This window comes from Loxodonta africana, chromosome 6 (assembly GCF_030014295.1).
Source record: "Loxodonta africana isolate mLoxAfr1 chromosome 6, mLoxAfr1.hap2, whole genome shotgun sequence".
NCBI lineage: Eukaryota > Metazoa > Chordata > Mammalia > Proboscidea > Elephantidae > Loxodonta > Loxodonta africana.
In genome coordinates this window covers 108,674,403-108,700,737 of record NC_087347.1, presented here as the reverse complement: position 1 = coordinate 108,700,737, position 26,335 = coordinate 108,674,403, and the positions used below count along the sequence as shown (strand labels likewise).

Here is a 26,335-nt window from a genome sequence, read left to right as displayed (position 1 = left end):
TTTCCTCTGTAACTTTCCTATTCATTTATTTTTAAATGCAGTGAAAATATCACTTCATCTATGAAGCCTTCCTATACCACTGGGAATCATTAACTCATCTGTTCCATTGTTTTCCCAGAGCACATTGGTCCTATTTTTATTATAACAATTACCACATGGTATTTATTCTAATTTATTTAAAAGTCACTCTATCCAAAAAGAACTCTAAGTTCTTCAAAAGTAAAAACTATATAGAAGTTACTGTAGCACAAAGAGACCAGTACAGCATAAGAGTTATAAACTGGGCATGGAATTTAGAATCGAAGAGGCATGGTTTGAGTCCAAGGCATTCATCACTTCCTAGTTGTGTGGCCTGAGTTTCCTCATCTGTGAAATGGGGATAACAATAGTGTCAATTCATTGGGTTGTTGTCAGGCTGATTAAATTATATAATACCCATAAAGTGTGTTAAGTGGTTAACAAACAGTGCTTGGGGAAAAGCATTTGCTAAATCAGTTTTCCTGTTACTAATTCTGTTATTAATTTACACATGGTCTTACTCATCATTGGTTCTCACTAAATATATTGTGAATGAATAAATGAATGAATGAACTAATGCTGAGATAAAGTAATTACTTCTGTGCTCATTTTTAAGTAATTTGAGAAGTGCGGTGAGTTTTACTTCTACTATGAGAATAAATTTTAGGGAGTAGAAACCAAGCACAGATAAAATTTTCATAGAGCCAAATGCAGAGATAGAGACATAGATACACAAAAGTAAATGGCATTTGCTATAACTCTCTCCAATAAATATTTGCTGGCTGAGTTTATCAGAGAGACTAATTGTCACTAATGAGTATCTTTTACTCTTAGTAAGAGTTAAAAAAAAAAATGGAAGAGAACATTTTTCTGGGCTGCTATGCCAAAGAAATATTTTTATTCTAATGTTAAGTGACATTCTCTGGACAGGCAGTGACCCTGAGACTAATTTGTGAGGAAAGGAGGTGGACATGAAATGTTGTATGTATCTTGCCAGGGAAAAATTAGGCAGGATAGAATAAATGAAGCTTGGGCCTCAGAGCAGGCATCACCTAACCAAGTGTCCTACAAATGAATTTAAAAATACCTACATCAAATTTTGGCTTGGGATCACCCTGGATTTACTAACTGTGAAATATCTATGAATCTACTGCCTGCACTGTTCTGCCCTCCAGCTGCACTACCTGGATTCAAGCTCTCATAACTTCTCACCTGCAGTGCTGCCAAACCTTTTGATGTTGAGTCCCTGTGCTGGTCTCCAGAGCTTTCTCCACATGCTAACAGGTAACATCTTCAAATCCAAACTCCATTAGCTTGCGCCTCTGCCTCAAATCTCTTTGGCTGCCTAATGTTTGCAGGTTCCTGTGTAATCCCTTTATTTTGCCATAAGCTTAGTTCCAATTTATCTTTCTAGCCTCATTTTCTCACACACCTCCCCCCAGATCTACAGTCACATTCTAGCTATATATATGCACTCAATAGTTTCCCAAAAGGCCAGCAAGTTTCACATTGACCTCTTTGCTTATGCTACCCTTTCTTTTCAGAATGCTCTTCTCTACCTTACTGAATTGACACGCTCTAACAAAATGTCACTTTTTCTATAAAGTCTTACGTATTATCGCATTACTCATTCATAATGTTCCACTTGCCCTGCCAAGAATCTACTGTCCTCCCTTCATCCCTGTGTTCATACCGACCTTATCTTAGGTTAATTAGTTGCTCATAAGTCTTCAGGCTTGATAATTAGTGAATTCCTTAATACCAAACCAAAAAAAAAAAAGAAAAGAAAAACCATTGCCACCGAGTTCATTCCAACTGATAGCAATCCTATAGCTTCTAAATAAACCAAAAAAAGTTGCCCTCAAGTCCATTCTGACTCATATTGACCCTATAGGGCCAAGTAGAACTTCCCCTATAGTATTTCCAAGGAGCGGCTGGTGGAGGATTCAAACTGCCAAACTTTTTTGGATAGCAGTTGAATGTTTAACCACTGCACCACCAGGGCTCCAGCTTCTTAACACACTGTTGCCGTGAGTCCACTCTGACTCACAGCGACCCTACAGGACAGAGTAGAACTGCCCCACAGGGTTTCCAAGAAGCGCCTGGTGGATTCCAACTGCTGACTTTTTGGTTAGCAGTCTTAGCTCTTAACCTCTGAAGCCATCGAGGCTTCCAGCTTCTTTGTAAAAAAAAAAAAATTCTTTCATCTTCACATGTCTAGGATCCAGCACCCTTTCAGGGTTTTCTTAATACTTGCTGAATTACTGAAAGAATAAGGGTGGGTGTAGGGCAGAGGTCGGATGAAAGAATGATCTCCCTCTTTTCCTCTTTACCTTTAATTGCCACACATAGTGAAACTGAGCATAAGCTAAGAATTGAATCAACTCTTTGATAGGTTTTTTTTAATATACGTTTTATAGCATAATATTTAAAGGGGGCTTTCTGGATTCATTTATGTAGGAAAATTGGTTTAACATAGTCAAATATATTCCAGAAAAGGTTAAGAGTTACATTTTTTCCTATGTGACTCTTTTTAATTACTTCCCTTAATTTTTAAACTATTACCTAAAGAATGACATTCGCTTGCATAACGAAATAGAATATTATGAACAAATAAGAGGTTTTGTTAATGAAATATCTGAATTTTAATACAATTGTGATTGTAAAACCATTACTAGGTACTCTGAGAATGCCACCAGTGGAGATATCATTAGGTGCCAATCAGGGCTGCTGATTATGACATTGGGTATTAAAGAGGATGCCAGGTACATTCCCTCTCTGAAGTTCGAATGCACAAAGCAAAAATAATTTCCATTGTGATGAACATTGATAGTTACCCCACAGATGGTTCCTGAAATTTCTTAGAGAATTTGAGTTTATTTTTTCATGGATATTCAAAACAACAAGAAAATAAATCAGGAAAGAATTTTTAATACTACTAAGAAATAAAGCTTCTTTATTTTTTTAGCCTGTATCTATTTTCTCTGTAAAGGAATTTTATTTCTGAAGGTAATATAGAGAATGCTCAATAAAATTTGGGGAAACAAAATAATCTGTTCTTCCATCTGCTAGAGTTGGAAAGTCAGTTACTAAATAGAAATCATCGCCATTGCATGGTAATAAAGTCTAAAAACACCTGCTTCTGCACTTCTCTAATTAAAAGCTACTCTTCTAGCAAATGTATTTGTATTAAACAATTCCATGAAGCTGTTTCATGTCCTCCGTTGTATTTCTAGACATTCTAGCAGCCTGTGATGCACACACTTGCTGGTGAGCGAAGCAAAGGTTAAGTGTGTATGACACAGATGAGCCCCCAAGATTAAGTGTACACTGTGAAATGCATATGGATGTCCATGATTTGAGCCAATGAGCTGTGGCCTGAAATGATGTCACACGAAGCGCAGTGGTAAGTGGAAGGTTAAACCTACTTGCATCTCGGCTCATTAAACGCAGTTAAAGTGCATATCCCCTCATTCTGACAGTAGTGATCACAAGGGTTCGCTTTCTGGTCACAGCGCTGACTTTTAAACCCCACAGAGCATCTGCAGAATTCCAGTAAAATACAGCTAAATAAGGCGTCTAACTTTTTTTTTTTTTGGCAAACGTTTTACAATTATTTCATACAGAAATAGTAATGTTAATAAAGGAGTAAAAACGTTCCCAGGTATGCTCCTTCTTTCTCATACGCACTCATCACATGCTACTCTTAAGAGATGGGAACCAGGCTGTAGATGCGGATCATATGGGAATGTTTTCCTTCAGGTTGACCAGCGGACAAAGAAAACTCAAAACAGTGACCATACTAGGTGGAAGTCTTTATCTCAAATTGCCAATTCTAGACTATCAGGGAATTGAGAAGGGGTAGTGATGAAATTCCAGGTTTTCTCAGGAGCAAAAAATCTCCTGTAATTTCTCTAGGTGTTCAGAAACCCAGATTCGAGTTAACATATTCCAGAGGAGCCAGGAGCTTAATAGTTTTGTATGGTACAACACTAAACCCGATACAAATATTATAGGTTTGTAAACGATATCTCAAGTTCTTTTAAAATGAATGATCTGAAATAGCAAAACATTCATTAAGATGATTATCTCCGGGTTTCGCGTATCCGAACGAGGGCAGTGAAATTAGGACATCTTTTCCCTTGTATTTCCAAGTCAAAGATCTATGAATGTCTGAAATGGGTATGGTGCTAAGAATTGAATGTGTTCTTCCTCATGAAATCATTAGCAAATTGATGAAGAGGGAGACTCTGTAGCACATAAGCCAATGAAGGGGCGGTACTTGATCAGAGAGGTCCATGAAACAGTCATTTAAAATGAATTATTAATTGTGAGCAAGAGACCAGGGATTCCATGTATATGCAAAGTCCTATCAAGAAATGCCCACAATGCTATAAAATACTCACAGACACACAGGTACATTTGTCTCAGGGTCCAGCTGGCATGTGCCACCATTATAACAGTAGCCATCACATAACTGACAGCTAGAAGCAATTTTTCCATTGGTGCAGCTGCAGCAACAAAGAAAAAAATATTTCAGTTGTTACCGGCATCATTATGTTGAAAGCTGACACAAACCTTCTGCAGATGAAAACGGTCATCACAAAGGAGTAATGGAAAGGCTGGCTAAAAGTGTGTTTTCAAGGAAGACAGACTTGCTGGAGGCAAGGATTTTTTTTAAAGCAGAATGATGACATAAAGTGTTGCTGGTGGTAATTTTCAACCCATTTGTTTAAAATAAAAATTTAATACAGGCAGATATATGTGTGAAAAAATACACTCTAATGTCTCACTACACCGAAGGGAGCCATTAGCATCAGTATCTTGTTCCCTTTTCATATAATCACGTGATCAAATACTCTGAAAGCAAATATCTAGCTATTCCTTCTAAAACAGAGAATCTGGCCCAAAGAAATGTTGAGTCTTAGGCTCTACATTTTCTAACAAAGTGTAGAATTATCCTGTATCACTTTTATGCCACTGTTTCTCTTTAATATGTATTGTAATTGATGTCAAACTCTTCTTATCCTAACAGAAAAGAACTAAATGAGCAGTTCATTGCAAAAATTAAGCCACAGTAAAAAAAAATTTTTTTTTTTTTTAATGTTAGAGGAGCAACAGGTAATACGGGAACAAAGTAATGAGGTCGGTTTTCTTGAAAAACCTACTGAAGCTATTTTAATTTACAGCCACATTACATGTCTTGGATAAGAATAAACAATACGACTATTGCTACAATGGCAACAGTGACTATAATAATGATAGAAAAAATATAAATTTCTGACTTGTAATGTTTATTAAATAAACTAAAATACTATCAGATTGTGCAGTGAACGCTGTTGGGGGAAAAGAGAACCACGTATCAACGTTCCAAAGAATTGAAAGAACTTCTTTATGGGAAATATGAGGATAGAATTATACAAGTCTCAGCACAAATCAGAATTACAATAGATAATGCCAGTAATTCTGATCCTGTGATCATGTTGGTGCTAGGTGTGATGCAGTAATCAATGATATCATAATAAATCTGGACATAACCTTGACAGAGAAATCAGCCTGCAATGCCACTGATTGACCATGTTGGTCACCTGCACAATGGTTGTCCATGATAGTATATTCATCAGACAATAATTGAGTAATTTCCAATGATAGGTAAGATGCCTGAGAATAACTGGTTGCCAATTCTATGACTCATTTATTCTGTGAATATTTATTTGACCTCATATGGGAGGTAGGGCTGCTGAAAATGTACTGAGATGCTTATAACTTTTTCAGGGTTTTTAATTCGAAGCCATCTTTAAAAATGGGCTTTAAATTCACATTTCTTTTCAAGATAAATAGGAATGACCAGTAAACTATGTACTAGACATGGGAGGGGGGCTGGTCTAGAGTTTTCACGATTTAACAGAGAATATCACATCCTGTGTAACCTATGTTGCTGTTAGCTGCAATAGAGCTGGCCCTGGCTCATGGTGACCCCATATGTGTCAGAGGGGAACTGTGATCCATAGGGTTTTCATGGCTGTGATCTTTTGGAAGAAGATCACAAGGCCTTTCTTCAGAGGTTCCTCTGGGTGGGTTCAAACTGCCAACCTTTCCTTTAGTAACTGAGTGCTTAACCTTTTGCACTACCCTTGGATTCCTCAGAAGCATTCTAATAGATGTGAAGTGAGTCAAGCAGGCATTCAGTAGAATTGGTGTCTGGTATGTTAAATGGATCTCGAGGACTTTCATTTAACATGTCAGGTACCAATTCTACTTTTTCTTGCCCTCTATACCAAGCAACCTTGAAAATCAATAGAGCAAAGAGTTATACTGTTTCTTGTTTCATCAAAGGAACAAAGTTGAAAGGAAAAATTAACTTGTTATACATTAAAGGAGTTTCCACGAAAAGGATAAATGTATACCAAAGATTAGTTTTTAAGAGACAAAAAATAAATTCTAATTGTTGATTGCTTTTAAACTTCTGCTTCCAGAAACTCTAAAAGATGCTGCCTCTTTTCCCTTCTAAGGTTTTGTTTGAACACTAAATCGAAGACAGAAGTGGGTAGTTCCTTCAAAGGTGAAGCACAAGTTATAGAAATCACTGTAACACAACAAAGAGTACTGCTCATACTTTTAATGTGAGGCTTCACAATAACTCTTTTTTTAGAGGAGTATGTGATACATATACACAAATAATATATGTGATATATCACTTTCCAAAAGTTAATTACCAGTTCTTCAGTACACACAAGGAACTCCCATAACAACTGATATAGCAGGGGTATGATTTAGGCTATTCAAAATCATGATCAAGATTTTCTTCATCAATGTTTACTTAGCTTTGGAGAAGATTATACTCGTCATACTTGACAGAGTACCTGTTCTAGTTGACAGCTCATAGGCTGTGCGTTAGAAACATAACTGCCTATTTGCAATCACAAATACACATGGTGGTTTGAATTTTCATAATTCAATAAAAAATGATTTACTTTAACTCTGAAGTAATTTTACTTTAAGCATTTGTTCTTCACCTAGAAACAGAAATGTCGACATCACTGTAAACATCCTTTTAATGCTAAGAGAGAAGGTATAATAGAAATGAACACTAATTTTAATTAATATGTTTTAAGAATGTCCAAAAAGCTCTGTTTGTATTGACATTTTCAAATGTTATATAGCTTATCTGATAAAGGAAGTGTGATTGCACTGTTATTTTTTTAAAGTTCATCATCTACTCATTGTTACCAACTGTTATTTATCTGTTCTTAACAAGCCCTGGTGGCACACTGGTTAAGAGCTTGGCTGCTAAACAAAAGGTCGGAAGTTGGAATCCACCAGCTGCTCCTTGGAAACTCTGTGGAGTAGTTCTACTCTGTCCTACAGGGGTACTGTGAGTCAGAATCTATTAGACAGCAATGGCTTGGTTTTTCAGGTATATGTACTTTGGAATCCGTGGTTGGTGCAGATGGTTAATGTGTTAGGCAGTTATCAAAAGAGCCTACCCAGAGGTGACTTGGAAGAAAGGCCTGGTGATATACTTCTAAAAAATCAGCCGTTGGGAAAAAACCCTAAGGGGCAAAGTCCTCATCTGACACACATGGGTTGCCATGAGTTGGCATCAAATGAATAGCAACTAGCACTGGTATATGCAGTTTTCAAAAATGATCTTCTAGAAGACAAGAACTATAATGATGGGCCTCAATAGACTATGAGGTTACGGAGATCTGTTGTTTCTGTGAAAGAGAAGCCATTTTTCACTGTACAAAGGCAGTATGAGGGGCCCTAAAGAGCCCTGGCCTTCTTTTCTTGCATGGGACTTTCCGTTTTAAAGGAAACAGGGTGCATGACTCAGTAGGAAATTTTTCAGCATAAACTGTGCACAAAACTGCAGCTTGTGACCTTTTTTAGATTATGGGCCATGATCCCCTGGGTGAGTGGAATGGGGCTGTAAGGAAGATTCTCATTCCTGATAAGTTGCACTGGACATGAAGAAACATACATATGTACACTAAATGAAATAAAGTTCTGTCATATTAAAGTTTATCCCAAAGAACTAATGAGCTTAACGAGCAAACATAATTTTGGTGGCATACATAAAAATGTGTTTGGTTTTTATGTACTTACCAATGGCAAAAATTTATTTATTAGTCATATTTTTAACTGCTGTACTTAAAAAATAATGTACTTCCAAATGACCCAATTGGAAGCGTTGAGTAAATGTCATTGATAACAACACAAATCACATTTACAGTGAATTCTAAAGTAAGAGTAAATAAAAAAGAAAAAAAAAGTGTTGATGCTGCCTGTAATAAAATTTTATTGGGCCTTGTTTGGCAGAGCATCATAACTCAGCGCTGGCACCCTGTCAGTGCAAGCTCAGTGAAAGCTGGGCCATGACTCCTTCACAGCACTCCTTTCTAGCTCATATTCTCATTTATTACACTCTCAAGCAAGGCAAGTGATAGCGTCCAGCTCTTTATAAGCTCTTCTTTTAAAGGTTGCTGAAAGAAGCTGGAAGTGAGGATTGATCTCTATCCTCTGTGGCATAAACTTGCTTAATGATGAAAACTGAATGGCATTACCCTTTAGCCAAGATGTTCTTCTGCTTTTCAGTCACTTAATCTTAAAGTCAAAGGGTAAAAGGCAATGTAACCAAAGTCAAACCTGGACGTTTTTGTTGTTGTTGCTTCCCAGGAAACATTATTCCCTCTACTTATTTTGAAGCATAATGTTCAATGCCAAATTAAAAGGAAAAAAATAAATATTAAATCTTGTTTCCTATCACAGGCCTTTGGCTCTCCCTTCAAAGGATGAATTTGTAACAACAAAAGAGAGGCAAGGCACTCACTGCCAATAATAATCATGAAATAGTTAAAAGCCCGAACTCTTCTAACTTAACAATATCGCACATAGCTTTTCAAAAGTATGCTGCATTTCACTATTTCTTGATAATTATTAGGAACATTCCATATAGGGAATCATCTGCCAATTCCAATGCATGACGAATTTTCATGTTCCCCAAATGTACCTAACGGGCATTGTGTAAGTTTGGGTTTAATTGAAGTAAATCGAACATCGTCACTACCCTTAAAAACCAAAACAAAAATGCAAAGAGGTTACCCTGTAGAGTTTTAGAATAAAAATAATTTACATTGTTTTCACAGTGTTCACTGGAATGTTATGTCTTTTTAAGTTGAAATGCTTTTTATAAATTAAGTCACCTGCCACTTACTTGCAAAATATATCTTCACTTTCTTTAGCTATAATGCAATGTCCCCCATGGCATCTTACGCATTTGTCAACCTCACATCTTGGTCCTTCGTAGCGTGTTGGACAGACACATTCAACACTTCCGTCATCCTCTATGGTACATGATTCAGAATTCACACAATAAAGATGACACACATCTAGGAAGAACGCACACGGGAAAATGAAATTATATTACAAGATGCTCTACTTCCATCATCATAAATGTTACCATTTCATTTAATATTAAAAAAATAATCAACAGGCGTATGAATTTAAAAAAGCAGCTTGTAATCGTATTTAACTAGATTTCTCTAATTATGCTATTGATTCGTCTGAGTTAGGCATCATTGTATCTGGCAAAGAGGAGATGGGTTCATTTTACATACTGTCCTGCGGTTTTAGTCAATATACTCTTCTGGTTCTGAATTTAGAAGCTCAAGTTAAAAAGGTTCCTTAGCTTTCCTTCTAATAAGCGGTTATTACCATTAGTTTAAAACAGGCAGAAATACTTTGAGATTTATTTAAATGTCATTTATGGTTGCCTCTTCTCCATCTCTTTTCATCCAGAGAACAGCATAGTATGTGCTGAGTGGGGGACCTCTACTTGTGTACCAGTCCTTGACCCTGTGGCAAAAAGTCTCCCTGTACAAGTGCCAGGACAGGCCTAGATATTTCCAAACTCCCAGGTAGGTGAGCAGGCAAGTAGGCATGTTCCTCATTGAACTTCAAGAGGAAAGCAGATGAGGAAACTAGCTGATCCATCATGGGTGGGAAGTGCTAGCAGCAGTCTAGGCTATCACCTCCCTACCTCCCAAGATGAGAGCCTAACCTCCCCATCTGTCAGAGGAAAAACTTCCCTGTCATCTGAGCTCCTTGCTTTGAAAGATATTTCTTACTAAGCAATGCAGACAATTTTTCCAAGAGAAGACCTCCCCTAAGTATTTCCATACCTCTTGAACATTAGCATTAAAATAAAGACCATTTAATAATATAATCACCATTCAAACTTTATAATTAGACATTCTGCTTCATTCTTTTGAAAAACAGACAGGTCTATATGTGTGTTCATGCATGAATATATTTGTAATTTACCAGATTTGAAATATGAAAATCCATAATAGCCATAATCTTAAATAAAAGAATTTATTGAATTGATTCTAAACTTTGTGTTTAAAAGTTGCAATTTCCTTTTAGATATCTAATTAGGAAGCAATAATAAGATTAAAAAAGATAAAATCACAATTTATAAACTTTAACATGCTGTATCACATTTACAGTAGATGAGGAAAATCAAATCTCATTTATAATTCTCATGTTTGTATATTTAGCCAGTCCTTTATTAAATCAGGCAGGAATTAAATTTATTGACAGGTTTGTTTTGTATTTGTGGAAATTATCCTTGCTGTTGCTTTATGCCAAGTACCCTGGTTGATGTTCAATGCTTAAGTCTATTAATATGGATTTGGCTACATTTAAGGAAAGTAGCCCTTTCAAAGCATGAGAGATTTGAAGATCTAAAAATAAAAGTCAGTGTTAATATCTTTCCACTGCTGTCTGTCGTTGTTCTAGGCTTGGGAAGTACAACACAAATTCTGTTTTTATTTATGAAAAGTGCATTAGCAGTAGCTGATGTGATCACCTAGCCTGGCCTCCCATTCCATGCAGAAAACTCTGAAAAACAACCTTCATTAGGAAGGTTTCTGAATACCTCTTGTCTTAGTTGTCTAATACTGCTGTAACAGAAATATCACAAGGAATGGCTTTAACAAACAGAAATATATTTTCTCACAAATAAGAGGCTAGAAGTCCAAATTCAGGGTGCTGGCTCTAGGCAAAGGCTTTCTCTCTGTCACTTTGAGGAAGGTCTTTGTCACTATTGAGTTTCTGCTCCTGAGTGAACTTCCATGTGACTTGGCATCTCTCTTCCCTCATCTCTGCTTCTCTCCCTTGCTTGTTTTAATCTCTTTTATACCTCAAGAGAGATTAACTTGAAACACATCTACACTAATCCTGTGTCATTAACATAACATATACAAGCCATTCCCGAATGGGATTATAACCACAAGCATACAGGTTAACATTTACAACACATATTTTGGGGGGAAAAAATTAACCCATAACATTCTACCCTTTGGCCAACCAAAATTGATGTCCTTGCCACATGCAAAACACATTCACCCCATCACATCATCCCCAAAGCCTTAATCAACTCCAAGTCCAAATTCCATCCTGGGGCAAAATAAGTCTTCATCTGTCAGCCTGTGAAATCTAGAATACAAGTTATCAGCTTCCAAACTACAATGGTAGAACAGGCACAAGGTATACATTTCAATTATAAATGGGAGAAATTGGAGGGAAAGAACAGATATCAGGCACCAGGTAAGTCCAAAACTCAAAAAACAAATTACATTAGCTCCGAAGGCTTGGAAATGCTTTTCTGCCCTCTGAAACCCTTTGGGCAATGGCCCCATCCTCCAGACACTGGGTGTTGGCCACGCTCTCTGGAATCTGGGTGGAGGACCCTTGGTCCTGGTCTTCTGCTCCACCTTCCAAGTCCACTGGGATGGGAACTCTGCTTCCTTGACTTTAGGCAGCAACATTTCCTAGTCCATCTCCACTTCCTAGTCCTAGTCCCCACCCTCTTGGCCGGGCAGACCATGTTCTTCTGTCCCTTGGATGTGGTAGTCCTGCCCCTCAGTTTTGGGTGGAGACCATATCCCCAGGCACTCCTGAACAGTACCCCATGCTCCAGAACCTTGTTGGTGAAGATCCTATCCTTTGAAACATAGGAAGCTGTGGCCCCACCCTTTAAGATCCAGGACAGCATCGCCCCACCCAAGGACCTATCTATGGAAAATTATGCCTATGGCAAAAAAAAAAAAAAAAGTTTTAAATTGCTGAGTGATCTCTAACAGGTGGTGATGGAAACTGTGATGGCAAATAGAAACTGTTCATTAGTGCCCCTCCTCAAGTGGCACACACAGCATGTGCCCTACCGGCTATGCCTTCGTTATGTCTCTGCCCACCCCCCCACCCTTTGAAACAAAGAAGTCCCTGCTTCCTATGCTCCTTCCAACAGGTTTAGTTCTGCTGATATCTAAGCTGCTCAAAGTATGGTCCTTTTCTTTTTTTGAAGGACAAGGGATGTAGCTCCTTTGACCTGTTTCCTGTATGTAGAGTTCCAAAAGGCAAGCAGAGTTCTTTCCTTTCTACCTTTCTCTATCCCCTTCAGTCTAAGCTGATGGGCTTTCTGTTGCAGTAGTTGGTTAGAGCCATCAGTCACAGCCTTAATCTTTAACAAAAGATTGTGTAGCTACGTCCTTGGTGAACGTTCTAGGACATGCGTCCTTAGTTGGTACAATAGTATTTTCCAAATCTTGAAGTTCCAGTTTCATTTTGCAGTTTGTTCTTAAGTCTATCTCTTTCCACTCACATTTTACTATAAGCGGCAAGGAGAAACCGTGAGGCTTCTTTAGAATCTTACTTAGAAATCTCCTCAGCCAGATATCCAAGTCCATCACTTACAAGTTGTACCTTTCACCAAACATTTGAACATAATTTAGATAAGTTCTTTGCCACTTCATAAAAAGCATTGCCCTTCCTCCAATCACTTGTTCATCATTTTCTTTTAAAGCCTCACCAGAAGCACATTTAACATCCACATTTTTATCAACATTCTGTTGCTAGTGCCATATGTGTTCTCTGAGATGATGGAGACTTCCTCTATAGCTTTCCTCACTTCCGCCTAAGCCTTCACCAGAATTGCCTTTGATGTGCATAATTGTACCAACAGTCTCTTTAAGGTAATCTAGCTTTTTACTATTAGGTGCCTTAAAACTCTTCTAGCCTCCACCCATTACCGGATTCCAAAATCACTTCCACATTTTAGGTACTTGTCAGAGCAGCAAACCCACTTCTCGGTACCAAATTCTGCCCTAGTTATCTAGTGCTGCTATGTCAGAAATATCACGAGTGGATGACTTTAATAAACAGAAGTTTATTTTCTCACAGTTAGGAAGTTAGAAGTCTGAATTCATGATGCTGGCTCTAGGGAAAGGCTTTCTCTTTCTGTTGGTTCTGGAGGAAAAGTCCTTGCCTTTTTTTGAGCTTCTGCTCCTGGGTGATCTTCATGGATGACTTGGCATCTCTCTTCCCCCATGTCTGCTTCTCTCCTTGCTTGTTTAATATCTTTTATATCTCAAAAGAGATTGACTCTTGACACACCCTACACTAATCCTGCCTCATTAACATAACAAAAACTACCCATTCCCAAATGGGATTATAATCAAAGGCACAGAGGTTAGGATTTACAACACATATTTTTGGGGGGCATTGTTCAGTCCATAAAAACACATACCTGTTGCCATCGAGTCAATTCTAACTCTCTTGATATTGCCCCAATTGCCTTCTAAATTCATTCTTTGTCTTGGTTCAGCCTTATGATGGGGCATAGAAGTCGGCTGATATCTCTTTCCAAGATCTTTTTATCATGTTCTTATTCAGATGTTGCCATAGCTAACAATTCATCAGAATCATGTAAGGGACATATTTGCAAATGCAAATTTCAATGCTTTTCCTTGCTGCCTACCCCTAGATTCTAATTCATAGGTATGACATGAAGCCCAGTTGATTTCCACAGGACTGGTTGAGGAACTAGTATTTTTAGGAACATGGGATGTAGGAGATGACAACTTGGACAGAATTTTACCGGTTGACGAAAGACAACAGTATCGAAAAGTTATAAATAGATCTGCTTTGACTGAAATAGCTTATTTCTTGGCTAACATTAGAAGCTTTATATAAAATATAATTTTAAAATTGTGAACTATTTGATCTTTACATTCATGCTTCTGAGAAGACCTGGGAAACTAGAAACAACAACAACAAAAAAAAGGGCTGATGGGTGCGGGTTGATGTTTGCCCAACACCACATTGCAACCAAGGAGTAGTTCACACATACCTTGCATACTAAAGGGTGAAGTTAAAACCTTATCTAAAATATGTAAATTATAAGCAATTTTGAAATTTAAACATTAAGTATAATTGTTTTAGATTAGTATTGAAAAGACATGAGAAAGTACAAAAATATATAGTAATCAAGGAAATGCAAATTTATCTCTCAATGAAATAGCATTACATACCCAACAAAGTGAACCCAAAAAATCAAACAAACAACAGCAAAAACTGTCATGCACTGCTAGTGGGACTGTAAATTGGTACAATGAATTTGGAAAATAGTTGGTCTAAATTTGAATATGACTTACCAATTCTACTCTTAATGTATAACTAAAAGAAAAGCATGCACATGTGCATCAAAAATATGTGCAAGCAACTAGATAGTGCCCAGCTCCCACCACTGACTGCTCTGACAGGGGTCACATTAGACGGTCCCAGACAGAGCTGGGGAAATATGTAGAACAAAATTCTAACTCGCAAAAAAGGACCAGATTTATTGGTCTGACAGAGACTGGAGAAACCCCGAGTATGAGGCCCCCCGACAAGCTTTTAACTCAGTACTGAGGTCACTCCTGAGGTTCACCCTTCAGCCAAAGATCAGACAGGCCCATAAAACAAACAATAATACCACGTATATGAGACAAAATGAGCTTACTAGTCCAGGGGCAAGGACAAAAAGGCAGGAGGGGACAGGAAAGTTGGACAAATGGAAATGGGGCACCCAAGGTCAAGAAGGGGAGTATCGACATGTTGAATGGTTGGCAACCAATGTCACAAAACAATATGTGTACTAATTGTTTAATGAGAAACTAATTTGCTCTGTAAATCTTCATCTAAAGCACAATTTAAAAAATACGTGCAAAAATATACACAGTAGCCTTTTTAGAAATTACAAAAAAAAACCAAAACTTAAAATTACCCAAATGTCTATCACAAGAAGCATGGTTAAACTGTGGCTCACTCATGTAATGTAATCTCTGCCAATATCGTCTCTATTTAGCACAAAAATGAACACATTGCCCCTATAAGCAACATGAATAAATCCCACAAAAATAATTCTGAGAGAAAAAGCTGAACACTATATACCACCACCCATAAAAAAAATATATATATATATATATATATATATATATATATATATATATATATATACACACACACACTGCATTTCTTTGGTGCATATACAGTTCAAAAGACAAAACTAATTTATGGTTTTAGAAGTCAAGATGGAATTCTCTTTGGGAGAAGGTATGGGATATTGATGAAGAATACAAGGGGGCACCTGGGGTGCTGGTAACGTTTTTTCTTGACCTGGATATTGGTTTACACTGGTGTGTACAAAAAAATAGTAATTAACTCAACTGTATCTTTAGAATTTTAAATTTTACTTTTTTTTTTTTTTTTTAAACCTAAAAGCATATAAGCTACAATTATAATATTTAAAAATTCTGGTTTATTTTTCAAATTATGCTAAATAGTTTTTCTCTTTACTGACTCTATTTTTAAAAGGAATTCATGGTCTACTTTTTATGCTTTAAAGTAAATTCTCCACCCTTTACTTTTTTCACTATTTTTTCATTTCAGATGTCAGGTGCTCATTATTCAAGGCAGTTGATTGGCCTCATGGCATAAAAATGGAATCCAAAGAATGTTAAAGAAATGTTTGCTTCAAGATAAAATTGTGAAATAAGCAGATATTAAAATGTACACTTTAATAAATGATTCTAAATTGCATACTGCTAAGCCATGCCACTTTTTCCCCTCTAAAAAAAAGGCAGAAACAATTTTAGGCTCAGAACCATTTCTCTACAGATAGTCAAATGGGAAGACATTTCATTTTTCCTAGTCCACATGTATAGCACTGTGCACTGAGTTAAAGTACAGGGACCGAATGGTGCTTGCTAGATAGACCCCAAACCTGGCAGGATTGCTTCCCAATGCCTTTCTATGAAAATCTTCTGAGCTTGCTGCTACTAAACTTAGGAATTGAACCATGTGGAAGATGCCAAGTTATACGTTTGATTGAATTGTTTCCTGCACCTGTGTTAGGATTCTAGCACCTAGTTCTTTGAATGCCTATTTAATATTTTGGTCCTTATTTTTCCTTTCCTTCCTTTCTTTTTTTCTTCTTTCCTTTTGCCTTAAAGGCTTTCCTATGGACTTAATTCCAATTCCAAGACTCCTGAACACAGGAGAAAGGAGATCATAACTTAATACAAGACTTTAGAGCCTGATACTAAAGCTATCACATAAGCATCTGATACTTGTCAATTGGAAATCAAAGAAATTCCTTCAAGTGTTCTCTGTCTTTATAAGTTTTATCATGATGCATATACTGTGCAAGTGCAAGAAAGAGTTTGAATCATCCAATTGTGATGCATTTCTTAATTGGAAGATTCAACAAAAGCCCAGGTTCTTTGCAATTCTCTCATCCTCCTGACTGCAATGCTTAATAAGTAATATAAATACTACTTTATTTTCTCTCTCATTCTCTTCTCAGCTATAATCCATTTTTAATTACAAGTGTCTACATAAAACTGCATAAATAAATGGTGTATTTTCATCAATGTCACCTCTCCATATATACTCGTATAACTACTGCACATTCATATTTAAATTCTAAGTATCACTTGAGCTATTTATCTAATAAAAGCAGTACTCCATTAGCACTTCAAAATCCAGTAAAAATTGGTTTACTAATTTAGCAGTGTGTGAAGAAGGATGGTATATGAGAAGGCTTTTTTGGGATGCAACTGTTCACTTTGGTTCTGAGGGCTTTGTTCCTGGTTTAATAAGATCTTACATGGACAGGACTGCCTAGGAGTCACCGCAGGGATGTTTTTCTTATCCTACAGCACAGAAAAATGTTATTTCATGGAGGTTACCATTTTAAGCATATAAAATTGCTTTAAACTCATTTTGACAGCAGTTTTTCTAAAAGACAGATGCACATTTTCTTAAATAAAATATATCGATCTTTAATGAGACATTTATCACTACGAATATCTATTATTTGTACGAGTTTAACTTTGCAAACATTTTACAGCCTTCAGCTTTTCTTTTTCACCTTTCAGCATTGATGAAGTGAAATGTTACTCAATATAAAGCTATAGATATGTCTAAATACGAAACAGTAATTCCTCCAAAAAATCAGAGGATTAAGGGTATTGGCAATTGGTTCACAGCAAAATGATCAACAAAATCACTGTTTTCTATTTCTGATACAAGACACACCTTTTTTTCTTTTTCCTTCAATTTTTAAACTTAGCTTAATAATTATTGGCACTGAAGGAAAAGGAAAAACAAAAATAGTAGCCTGAAAGTAGATAGGTTAGAAGGAAAATACAGGTGATAGAACATTTTTTGTTGGCGTGGAGCAAATAGGGAAAATACCGAAAATAGAAGAGAGAGAGCAGGTAAATCTAGCTGGATGGCCAGGAAGCATTCAGGAGGGCAGTCTGGATTCATGGAAGGGGAAGTTGGTGGAACAACATGGTTGATCTCCTTTTCAATAAAATGAATAATTTGACTGTGACAGTAGAAGGCAAATGGTGGATCAGTAATTATTTGCTGAGAACATACATATGCCAAACTGAATACTGGCAACTGTGGTAAGAACCCAGAAATACAATACAGATCACCAGCCCTCAGAGAGCAGACAACCTCTTAACATTAATTATAAGATTAAGACAAAAAAGAAAAAAAGAGCCAAAATTTGTCTCAATGATCAGTGTGGCAAAAGTCTAATATATAACTACCAACAAAGAAAACCCTTCCTTCGTATGAAACTTTTCATCTCATAAGTTTTGAGCATTTTGTTGACCTGAATGACATAACAACTAAGATGTTCTGTATGTGATAAGAACGAGCAATAATGAGATGTAATTAATCAGTGCTAAGACAGTAGAGATTACCATGAAATTATGTAATAACACTTTATATTTGCAATACGAAAACTGTTATAACCTCTGTATGGTAATTACACTAAGAACTACATAGTAACATCAAACACAATCATGTAATCTAAAGGACAAAGATGAATATATAATTACTGAGTATTCATATGGTAATTAGGTAGAAAGTAACTGGAGAATAAGTGAATGGTTATTTTCTACAACAGAAATGAAATAATTTACAAAGGAGATCATATTTGCACTCTGTCTCTCTTCCTCTATCTTCCCTTTTCAAGCAACTAGAAATAAAAGGAAATACTCCATCTTTTAATCTTTTTCTAGCATCTGAACACACTGCATAAAAATGTGTGCATGTATATGCATTTATGAATATTTATCCCACTACCTCCCAGTCAATTCTGACTCACAGTGACCTTGTAGGACAGAGTAGAATTGCTCCATAAGGTTCCCAAGGGTGTAATCCTTTAAGGAAGCAGACTGCCTCATCTTTTTCCCATGGACTGGATTAGCATCCAAGCACTTAACCACTGCACCACTAGGGCTCTTTTGAATATTCATGGAAAAAACCCATAGCTAGAAAATCTCAAACTGTGTTTGACTTCTTTCCCAAACATTTCTTTCTAATGAAAAGTAATTGCCAAGACTATTTAGGTATTAACTCATGTTTGCAACTGGGCTACTCACATTTTTAGAGTTAGCAAAGTGTGAAATTTGTTTAAAAAGAAGAAAACCAAATTAAAATCATACTAGCTAAATAAGGGTGAGAATACTCAAGCAAGAATAGTGGTGAATGTGGGGAGCCTTTAATTGGTAATATAGAATAATTATGTAGGGGAAACTGAATTACACAGTTACATGCATATACACTGATCGCTCTATTTCACTGAATTTTGGTCTGGTCTTTAAAAAATAAGTTCTGTAAATTACCTTTAAGATTCATAATGTATCCAACCATTTAATAATTTAGGACTGCACAAAAAAAAACAATAAATTAAATGTAGGATTGGAGTATTTTCACAAGAAAAATAGGAAAATTCCTCAACGCACATAGCCAAACCTTCTATAAGTGAGGCTCCAGTTCTAACGCAATATGCATTCCTGCTTCACTGTAACTTCATTGTGTCCCATAAGGATCTGGTTCTATGAATTCTGCTAATCTTCTCCCCTGCAGGAAGGTTTATGGCTGTTTCTATGGAGGTATGAAATGTCAAAGAATTTCTAGGACACCCAATAATGATATTTTATGAACTTTTGATGAACATTTGTTATCAGGATGGCATTTTAAGAAAACAACAACAACACTGACCAGAACATGAGGAAATTAGAGACTATGTCCATTCCTTCCTTTGGCTGACAATGTGACTTCATCTGAGCTATTTGACTAAATTCTCCAAGACACATTTTGGTCAACTTTGAACTGAGACAATTATATTAAATCTTAAAAAAACTCATTGCTTTCAAGTCATTCCAACTCATAGCGACCCTATAGGACAGAGTAGACTGCCACTGCAGGGTTTCTAAGGAGGAGCTAGTGGATTCAAATTGCCAGCCTTTTGGTTAGCAGCAGAGCTCTTAACCACTGTGCAACTAGGGCTTCGTACTAAATCATACCTATGATTACTTCTAAATATAAAACACTGCCACGATACCCCCACACAGTGTCCTTAATAAAACCAAAGGCTAACTAGGGTCTCTTTCAAGTAAAATGATGGAATGCTGACTATGATGATGGTAAATACTCATTTTTAGGTGACATCTATAAGTCAGGCACTGTAACACTGTAGTCTCATGCATTAGATGGTATTGGCCTCATTTTAAGGCACGAAGAGGTTAATCAACTTGTTCAAAATCACACACTAATAAACGGGAGAATTCATATTCAATCCCAAATAACTCTAATCTAGAAAATGAGTTCTTATTTGATAATTCATACATTTGCTCATAAAAATCTAGAAAATACTCTTGAATATGCTTGATGCTCTCTTTCCTTTGCATATATTTGAAACTGAAATTGCCCCTATCTATATGGATATCTGAGGGTCTAATAACCAGTCAGAATGTTCAAGGGCCCTGGAGCAGCAAGAGCAGCAGTCCTTGGAGAGTCTGCATGATGCCACCAGAATCTACAACAGCAGAGCTCAGGAACAGATGCAGGTATTCCCACTATCGGTCCAAAGACTGACATTTCAGGTGAATTCTCAGCCTCCCATTCCAGCCCAAGTTGGACTTTTGCTTTCTCTATCCATTGATAATTGGTTTACAGCACTGGATATTTATACTAGAAAGACTCTCCTAAATATCACATGTGATCTACCAATTATCAGGCAGGATCAAACTTGGGTCACTCCAGACAAGTAAGACATGAAACTAACAGCCAAGAAATCACAAAGTAAAACATGTCTGAAGCTTTACCATTTGCTTACACCTATCTTACGGTGAGAACATTTGGAAGGTTTTCTGGAAACATTCTGAGATGCTTAAATACGTTAACAGGAGAGATTGTGGCCTTTCCTTCCCTAGAGCTGCGGAGAATCAGTGAGAGCCAGTTTTTGATCCAGCATGGTTTAGAGGCAAGAGAGATGAAGTAACTCATATAAATTCACTTAGAATGTTATGATTTGTTGTCTTTGAAGGATTTATTTAGAAATTAGGAAACCGGACATAAGAAATATAAGAATGTATTCTTTTTTACATTCCTCAAATATTTTACACAGGCTAAGATATTTTAATAATTAAACTTATTGCATAAACCTAAATGTACCTTCCAATTTCAGAATTGAGTTTAATAAAGCAGATAAACATTGCATCCAGGTATGCAAATTAAATACCTATTCCAGAAAGAATGGTAAGGGAGGCTAGAGAAGAGTTGATGCCTTTGAATGATGGTGTTGGCAATCAATGTTGAATACCATGGACTGCTAAAAGAATGAGCAAAACTGTCTTGGAAGAAGTACAGCCAGAAAGTTCCTTAGAAGCAAGGATGGCAAGACTTCCTCTCATGTACTTTGGACACATTACCAGGAGGGACCAGTAAAGTAGAGGGTCAGTGAAAAAGAAGAAGACCCTCAACAAGAGAAAACGACACAGTGGCTGCAACAATGGGCTTAAACATAACAATGATTGTGAGGCTGGTGCAGGTCTGGGCAGTGTCCTGTTCTGTTTATACACGATAGCTATGAGTCAGGACCGACTTGACGGCACCTAACAACAACGACAGGGAAAAAAATGTGTGCTAAACTCTTATGAGAAATTATAAATTTTCATCAGCAAAGCATGTCTAAGGAAATTAGCATTTTCCAATTTATTACTAAAAATAGTAAAATATGCCAAATATTTCTATAGAAAAGACTAGAACATTTAATAAAACAAGACCCATCCTGAGAAAACTGGGCCATTTATGAGTGCCCAAGTAGAAGAAAAATGCAAAATTCAGAAAGTAATCACAAATTTGATTTGAGTCAATAACATATCGGATGATATTCTAAAAGAATTGGGATTTATACTTCTGACAGATTGCTGTTTCAAAATGCATATTAATAATGATAGCATCGATCATTTTACATAGTTAAAAATTAACTTGTACAACTAACATGACACTGTTTCATACATATATATATATATATATACACACAAATATATATATATAAGAAACCTATATAAGATGTTCAATAATTTTTGCATATAAACGATGTTCTGGTATGAGTATTCCTCTATTTATAAAGCAGTCTGGCTAGAAAATGTTTTAGAAAACAACCGTAAAGTGATGGAGAGCTATTTGAGACTTGCAAGCAAGCTGACTTGTAGATGAGAGTTAATTATGGTTTATCCAGTTAGGTTAAGTGAATACCAAATAAGTGAATAAGGACATGAGGGCTTAAAAACAATGGAATAAATAATGAAAATATGGATGGTATCTTTGTGACTGTAAACAACCTATTTACCATATTTAGGCACTCATTCCTCAATAGAACATTGAAGGTTTAATTAATTTCTGATTACTAAACTATATTAACATCTATTATGTTAATATGGCCTTGCCTCCAGAATGCTTGTACTCTACTGGAAACTTCCAGGCTAACATAGTTGAAAAAGAAAAACCACCTGCGAAAGTTAATTTTATGTGTCAGCTTGGCTAGGCTACGGTGCCCAGCTGTTTGGTCAAACGCTAGTCTAGATGCTGATGTGAAGTAGTTACACGCGATTAAACCAGTGGGCCTTAAATAAAGCAGAATAACCTCCATAATGTGGGTGGGCACCATCCAATCCGGTGAAGGTCTTAAGACCAAAAAGGGAGTTTTCCATAGTGTGTATTCTATCTCCCGACTATAAATAGACATTTTGCCTGAATTTCTTTACTTTTTACTTTTCCCATCACCTGATCTGTGCTGCCTTCACTATGAATTTTGGACTGGCCAGTCCCCCACAATCTTGTGAGCCAATTTCTTAAAATAAAGCAGTTCTCTCTCTCTATATATATTTATAAAAATATAAATTTATATATAAATATATACAAATAAATATGTATTTGTATCTATAAAATAGATATAGGTTATTTATAAATACATATTTATTAATTAATTTATTTATGTTTTATAGGATCTTGACTATGATAATAGCTGATTTTAGTTAGCCAATACATGAAATTAGTTTTTTAAAAAAAGGTCGTTCAGAGCACAAAGTGTTAACTCATTTTTTGAACATTGGAAAGGGTTTCATGGAAAAATGGGAGATAAAGAACAGTGGAGCGTAGAAAACCGTGGAAAAGATCATCCCAATGAGAGCATCATGAAGAAAGTTACTGTCATCAGGTGGGAGGGGATGCCCTACCTCATCACCATCATAACCTGGGGGTTGCCTGTGTACAATATGGTGTTCGTACAATGTCCAAATCACATAACGTCCCGTTTCACTGAATGTATTGTGGATATGAAGTGATGCATGGTTGTAGTTAGTTTCTTAATTTACTTTATTTTTTACCATCTCATTTCCCACCACTTGACATATGATATATTGGTCTATTATAAATAACAAAGTACACCATAAGAAAAGATTTATGACTAAATCTCAAGTCTTAGTGGCTGGCATAAATTAGATATTCCATTAATATTTGTTGAATTAATGAATGAACACTGCCCCTTGGAAAGTCAAACACTTAAGAAGGCAGAAAACAAGAATCAGGTTGCCTTTTTTTTAGTTTAAAAACCCAAAAGCCAGTCATAAATTTATATAAATATGGGATCAATCAAGGCCTGTTTTTCCCACCCCTAAAATGAACTGAAGTTTTCTGGGATGTGTCTGTTTGTGTTCAGGGAGGTAGAAGGAGGGAGATAGAAGAGAAAAATCAGAAGGGAAGCAGAGAAAGATGTCATCAAGTTCCAGTCACAGGGACTATATCTGGTGTCTCCACGGCACTCAGCTGCTGGATCAATGAGCCTACTACAGTCACTCCAGCCCGCCATGTGAACAAGAAGTGTGACCCGCCAAGTCCCCAGAAATGGGCATTCCAGGAAATTGGACTAAAATTTTCGAATAGGTTTCGTTTTGTGGTTATAGGCTAACCTGTGTGTGGAAACAAACATAACCAAGTAACTGTTCTCTTCAATGGTCTGATCTATTTATTTTTATATGACTCAGTGTAGAATTCCATTCTAAATTTGTGGATCATATCAGAAGTTATAAAATGAAGCATCTAACACTATACAGGGATGCTATGAAATGAATACATTTACTTCCATTACCTGAATTAAGAATTATTAAATGTATACCTTAACTTAAATATGTATATATACTATAAAACATAGAAATAGGTGCTCAAAAACCTATTAAAATGAAAATAAAAAAATAATAATATTTTCATTTGATTTTACAATTCACAAAGGACTTCTATTGATTACCTCACTTTAAACTTTCAACTCTGAAAAGCAGATAATTATAATTATTAGTTTTTTATAGTTGCTGTTTTAAAACAAATCATCATGTAACTGATTTTGACTTATGATGATGAAAAAAGTAATTTGAAAATTGAAAGTTGTAGAACAGTATTTTATAGCTCACAAATGTCTACTTTTAATGGTTTAAGTGATGCTGGAAGAATGTTCTCATTCCATTTCATTACCTCTAAAGTCCAGTATCTCTTCTTCAAATCTGGATTTCAGTCTGATAGGTTCAGAGAGTGAACTCAGAATGCATATCCAGTGAAATTCCAGAAATCCACTGAAACAATATGTATTTTTTTTTAATGTGTTGGTTTTGTCTGGACAAAGAATCCTTGAAAAGATCAGAAACCTACCCTCCAATTTAAGGAACACTGAAATCTGGAGCTGAAAAATTCTAGCTTAATTGCATTTCTTCATGATCTGTAGGTAACATGGAAGTGACTGTCGTCCCTGGCCTCTGACAAGATGACACTACCCACACTAGACAGTTAAATAAAGCACCATTCATTACATGGTCATATCCACCCCAATTTGTTTATTTCTGCCACTGTGTTGGTTTATTTATATCAATTGATTTTCAGGGAAAGCTTGCCCTCAGATCACCACAATATAGATTTTCTGAGTTCTCAAAACAAATAAATTGTGAATTATTTCATCAAATTGAAAATTAGGTCACATTATTACCATGGACTTGGTCATGGATTCTCAGTTGGAATTGCAGGTCTAAAAAGTCTAATTTAGCCACTTGACCTTTGAATTAGCCTTCTAATGATATTCTGAATGAAATGACTTTCTATTTCTCAAGATGCCCCACACTTAATGGGTATCTGATTCCTTGGGGCAATCACTAATAAATGGGCTTTTTTCCTAATAGTTCATTTTCATATAATTCAGCACTTAAATAGTGAAAAATTATTGGCTATATCTGGGATTTCCTTTTTTTCTTAACTTTTTAATGTTGCTTCATTTGTTGGAAATTTTAATGGATTTTAGAATTTACTCATTATTCACATCAAATTTATGACAATTCTTTCCATTCATGACAGCGAAACTGAAGAAATAAATAAAATTATGAACACACTGTTTTGATTTAGGCAAAGATCTGCTCTTCTTTATTTGGTAGGTTACATAACCATAGGATAAATAACAAATCCTCTTTTCTTTGGCCTTTTGCACCATGGGACTCAGGAGCTATTATACATTTAAGATCTTGAGATTTCTTTTCTTTTTTTTTTTTTTATCTTGAAAGCTGACTATAGCACACTGAACTTTTATCTCTCTTACCATTCTTATCAATAATCAGGATAAATATAAAATGTTTTTACCATTATATTAACCACCAGAAGAAGTCTATCTCTGCATACAATACAGTAATGGTACCCTCTTGTGATATTGAGATCTTCAGCAGTTAAACATGAAAGTTATTACATTCACTATAAGATTGCAAATTTATTTTATCTTTTCTCTTTAAAGCTTTTAAAGATTCCTATTTTGTGGATTTTTTTTTTCTTCAAAACATCAGTGGACATTCTAAATTTGATATAAATCACTGTGTTAAAAATTCCTCTTAAATTTACATTTGAATTAATTCTTTTAAAATGACATTTATGGAGGCATTCAACTAGAAACAATTTGCTTGGTTTGAGGTAAACCTCAAGTAAATATTTTTGTTTAATCTGTGTGTTGGTCTATGTATGATTTATGTACTATTGTTTTCAAATACCCATTTCTGTTTGCAGATAATTATTTACGAATCCGTGAAGTTTACTTAACACCAAGTACAGCAGAATCACAATCGCTGCCTCTACTCATACGAAGCCTTGCATTTTTTAAATTTTGTTTTTTGAGAACTCCCAACTGGGCATGTTCAGTTTATTTTAATACAAATGACACTCTAGACAGTTAAACTAGTGCCATCGAGTCGTAGCAACCATTAATTGTCTGACATATTATTTTCAACCTTCAGCTAAGTCTTTTTAGGGTTGCCTTTAATTGTCTTTCATATTACCTTGTATATTCATTCTTCCATAAATTGGAAAAAGAAGAGTACATACCTGTCTATTCTGTTAATATGGCATGAAAGGAGAGGGAGATCAAACCGTTCATCTTGTCATGACTGAGGGCTGAAGCACTGTTTCTAGAGTATTGCGAGATTAAAGTTGTCTCAAAATCAAGACTTCAGTAGCTGGCATGGAAACAAGTTGCCGCTATGCTAGCAAGCATAATTATTAAACATTCTTAAAGATTATTTTTCGGTAGTCCATGATCCCTAAAATT

General features: G+C 36.0%; 1 protein-coding gene across 1 annotated transcript in view; it reads right to left on the bottom strand.

Moving 5' to 3' along the window:
* Positions 1-26,335, bottom strand: part of LRP1B (LDL receptor related protein 1B) — a 1,749,164-nt gene that overhangs the window by 40,162 nt on the left and 1,682,667 nt on the right. The window contains exons 84-85 of the mRNA XM_064287257.1: positions 9,236-9,410; positions 4,425-4,529 (exon numbers count right to left, since the gene is read on the bottom strand). Of these exons, the coding sequence (XP_064143327.1) occupies positions 4,425-4,529; positions 9,236-9,410 (280 nt within the window). The remainder of the gene's footprint in view (positions 1-4,424; positions 4,530-9,235; positions 9,411-26,335) is intronic.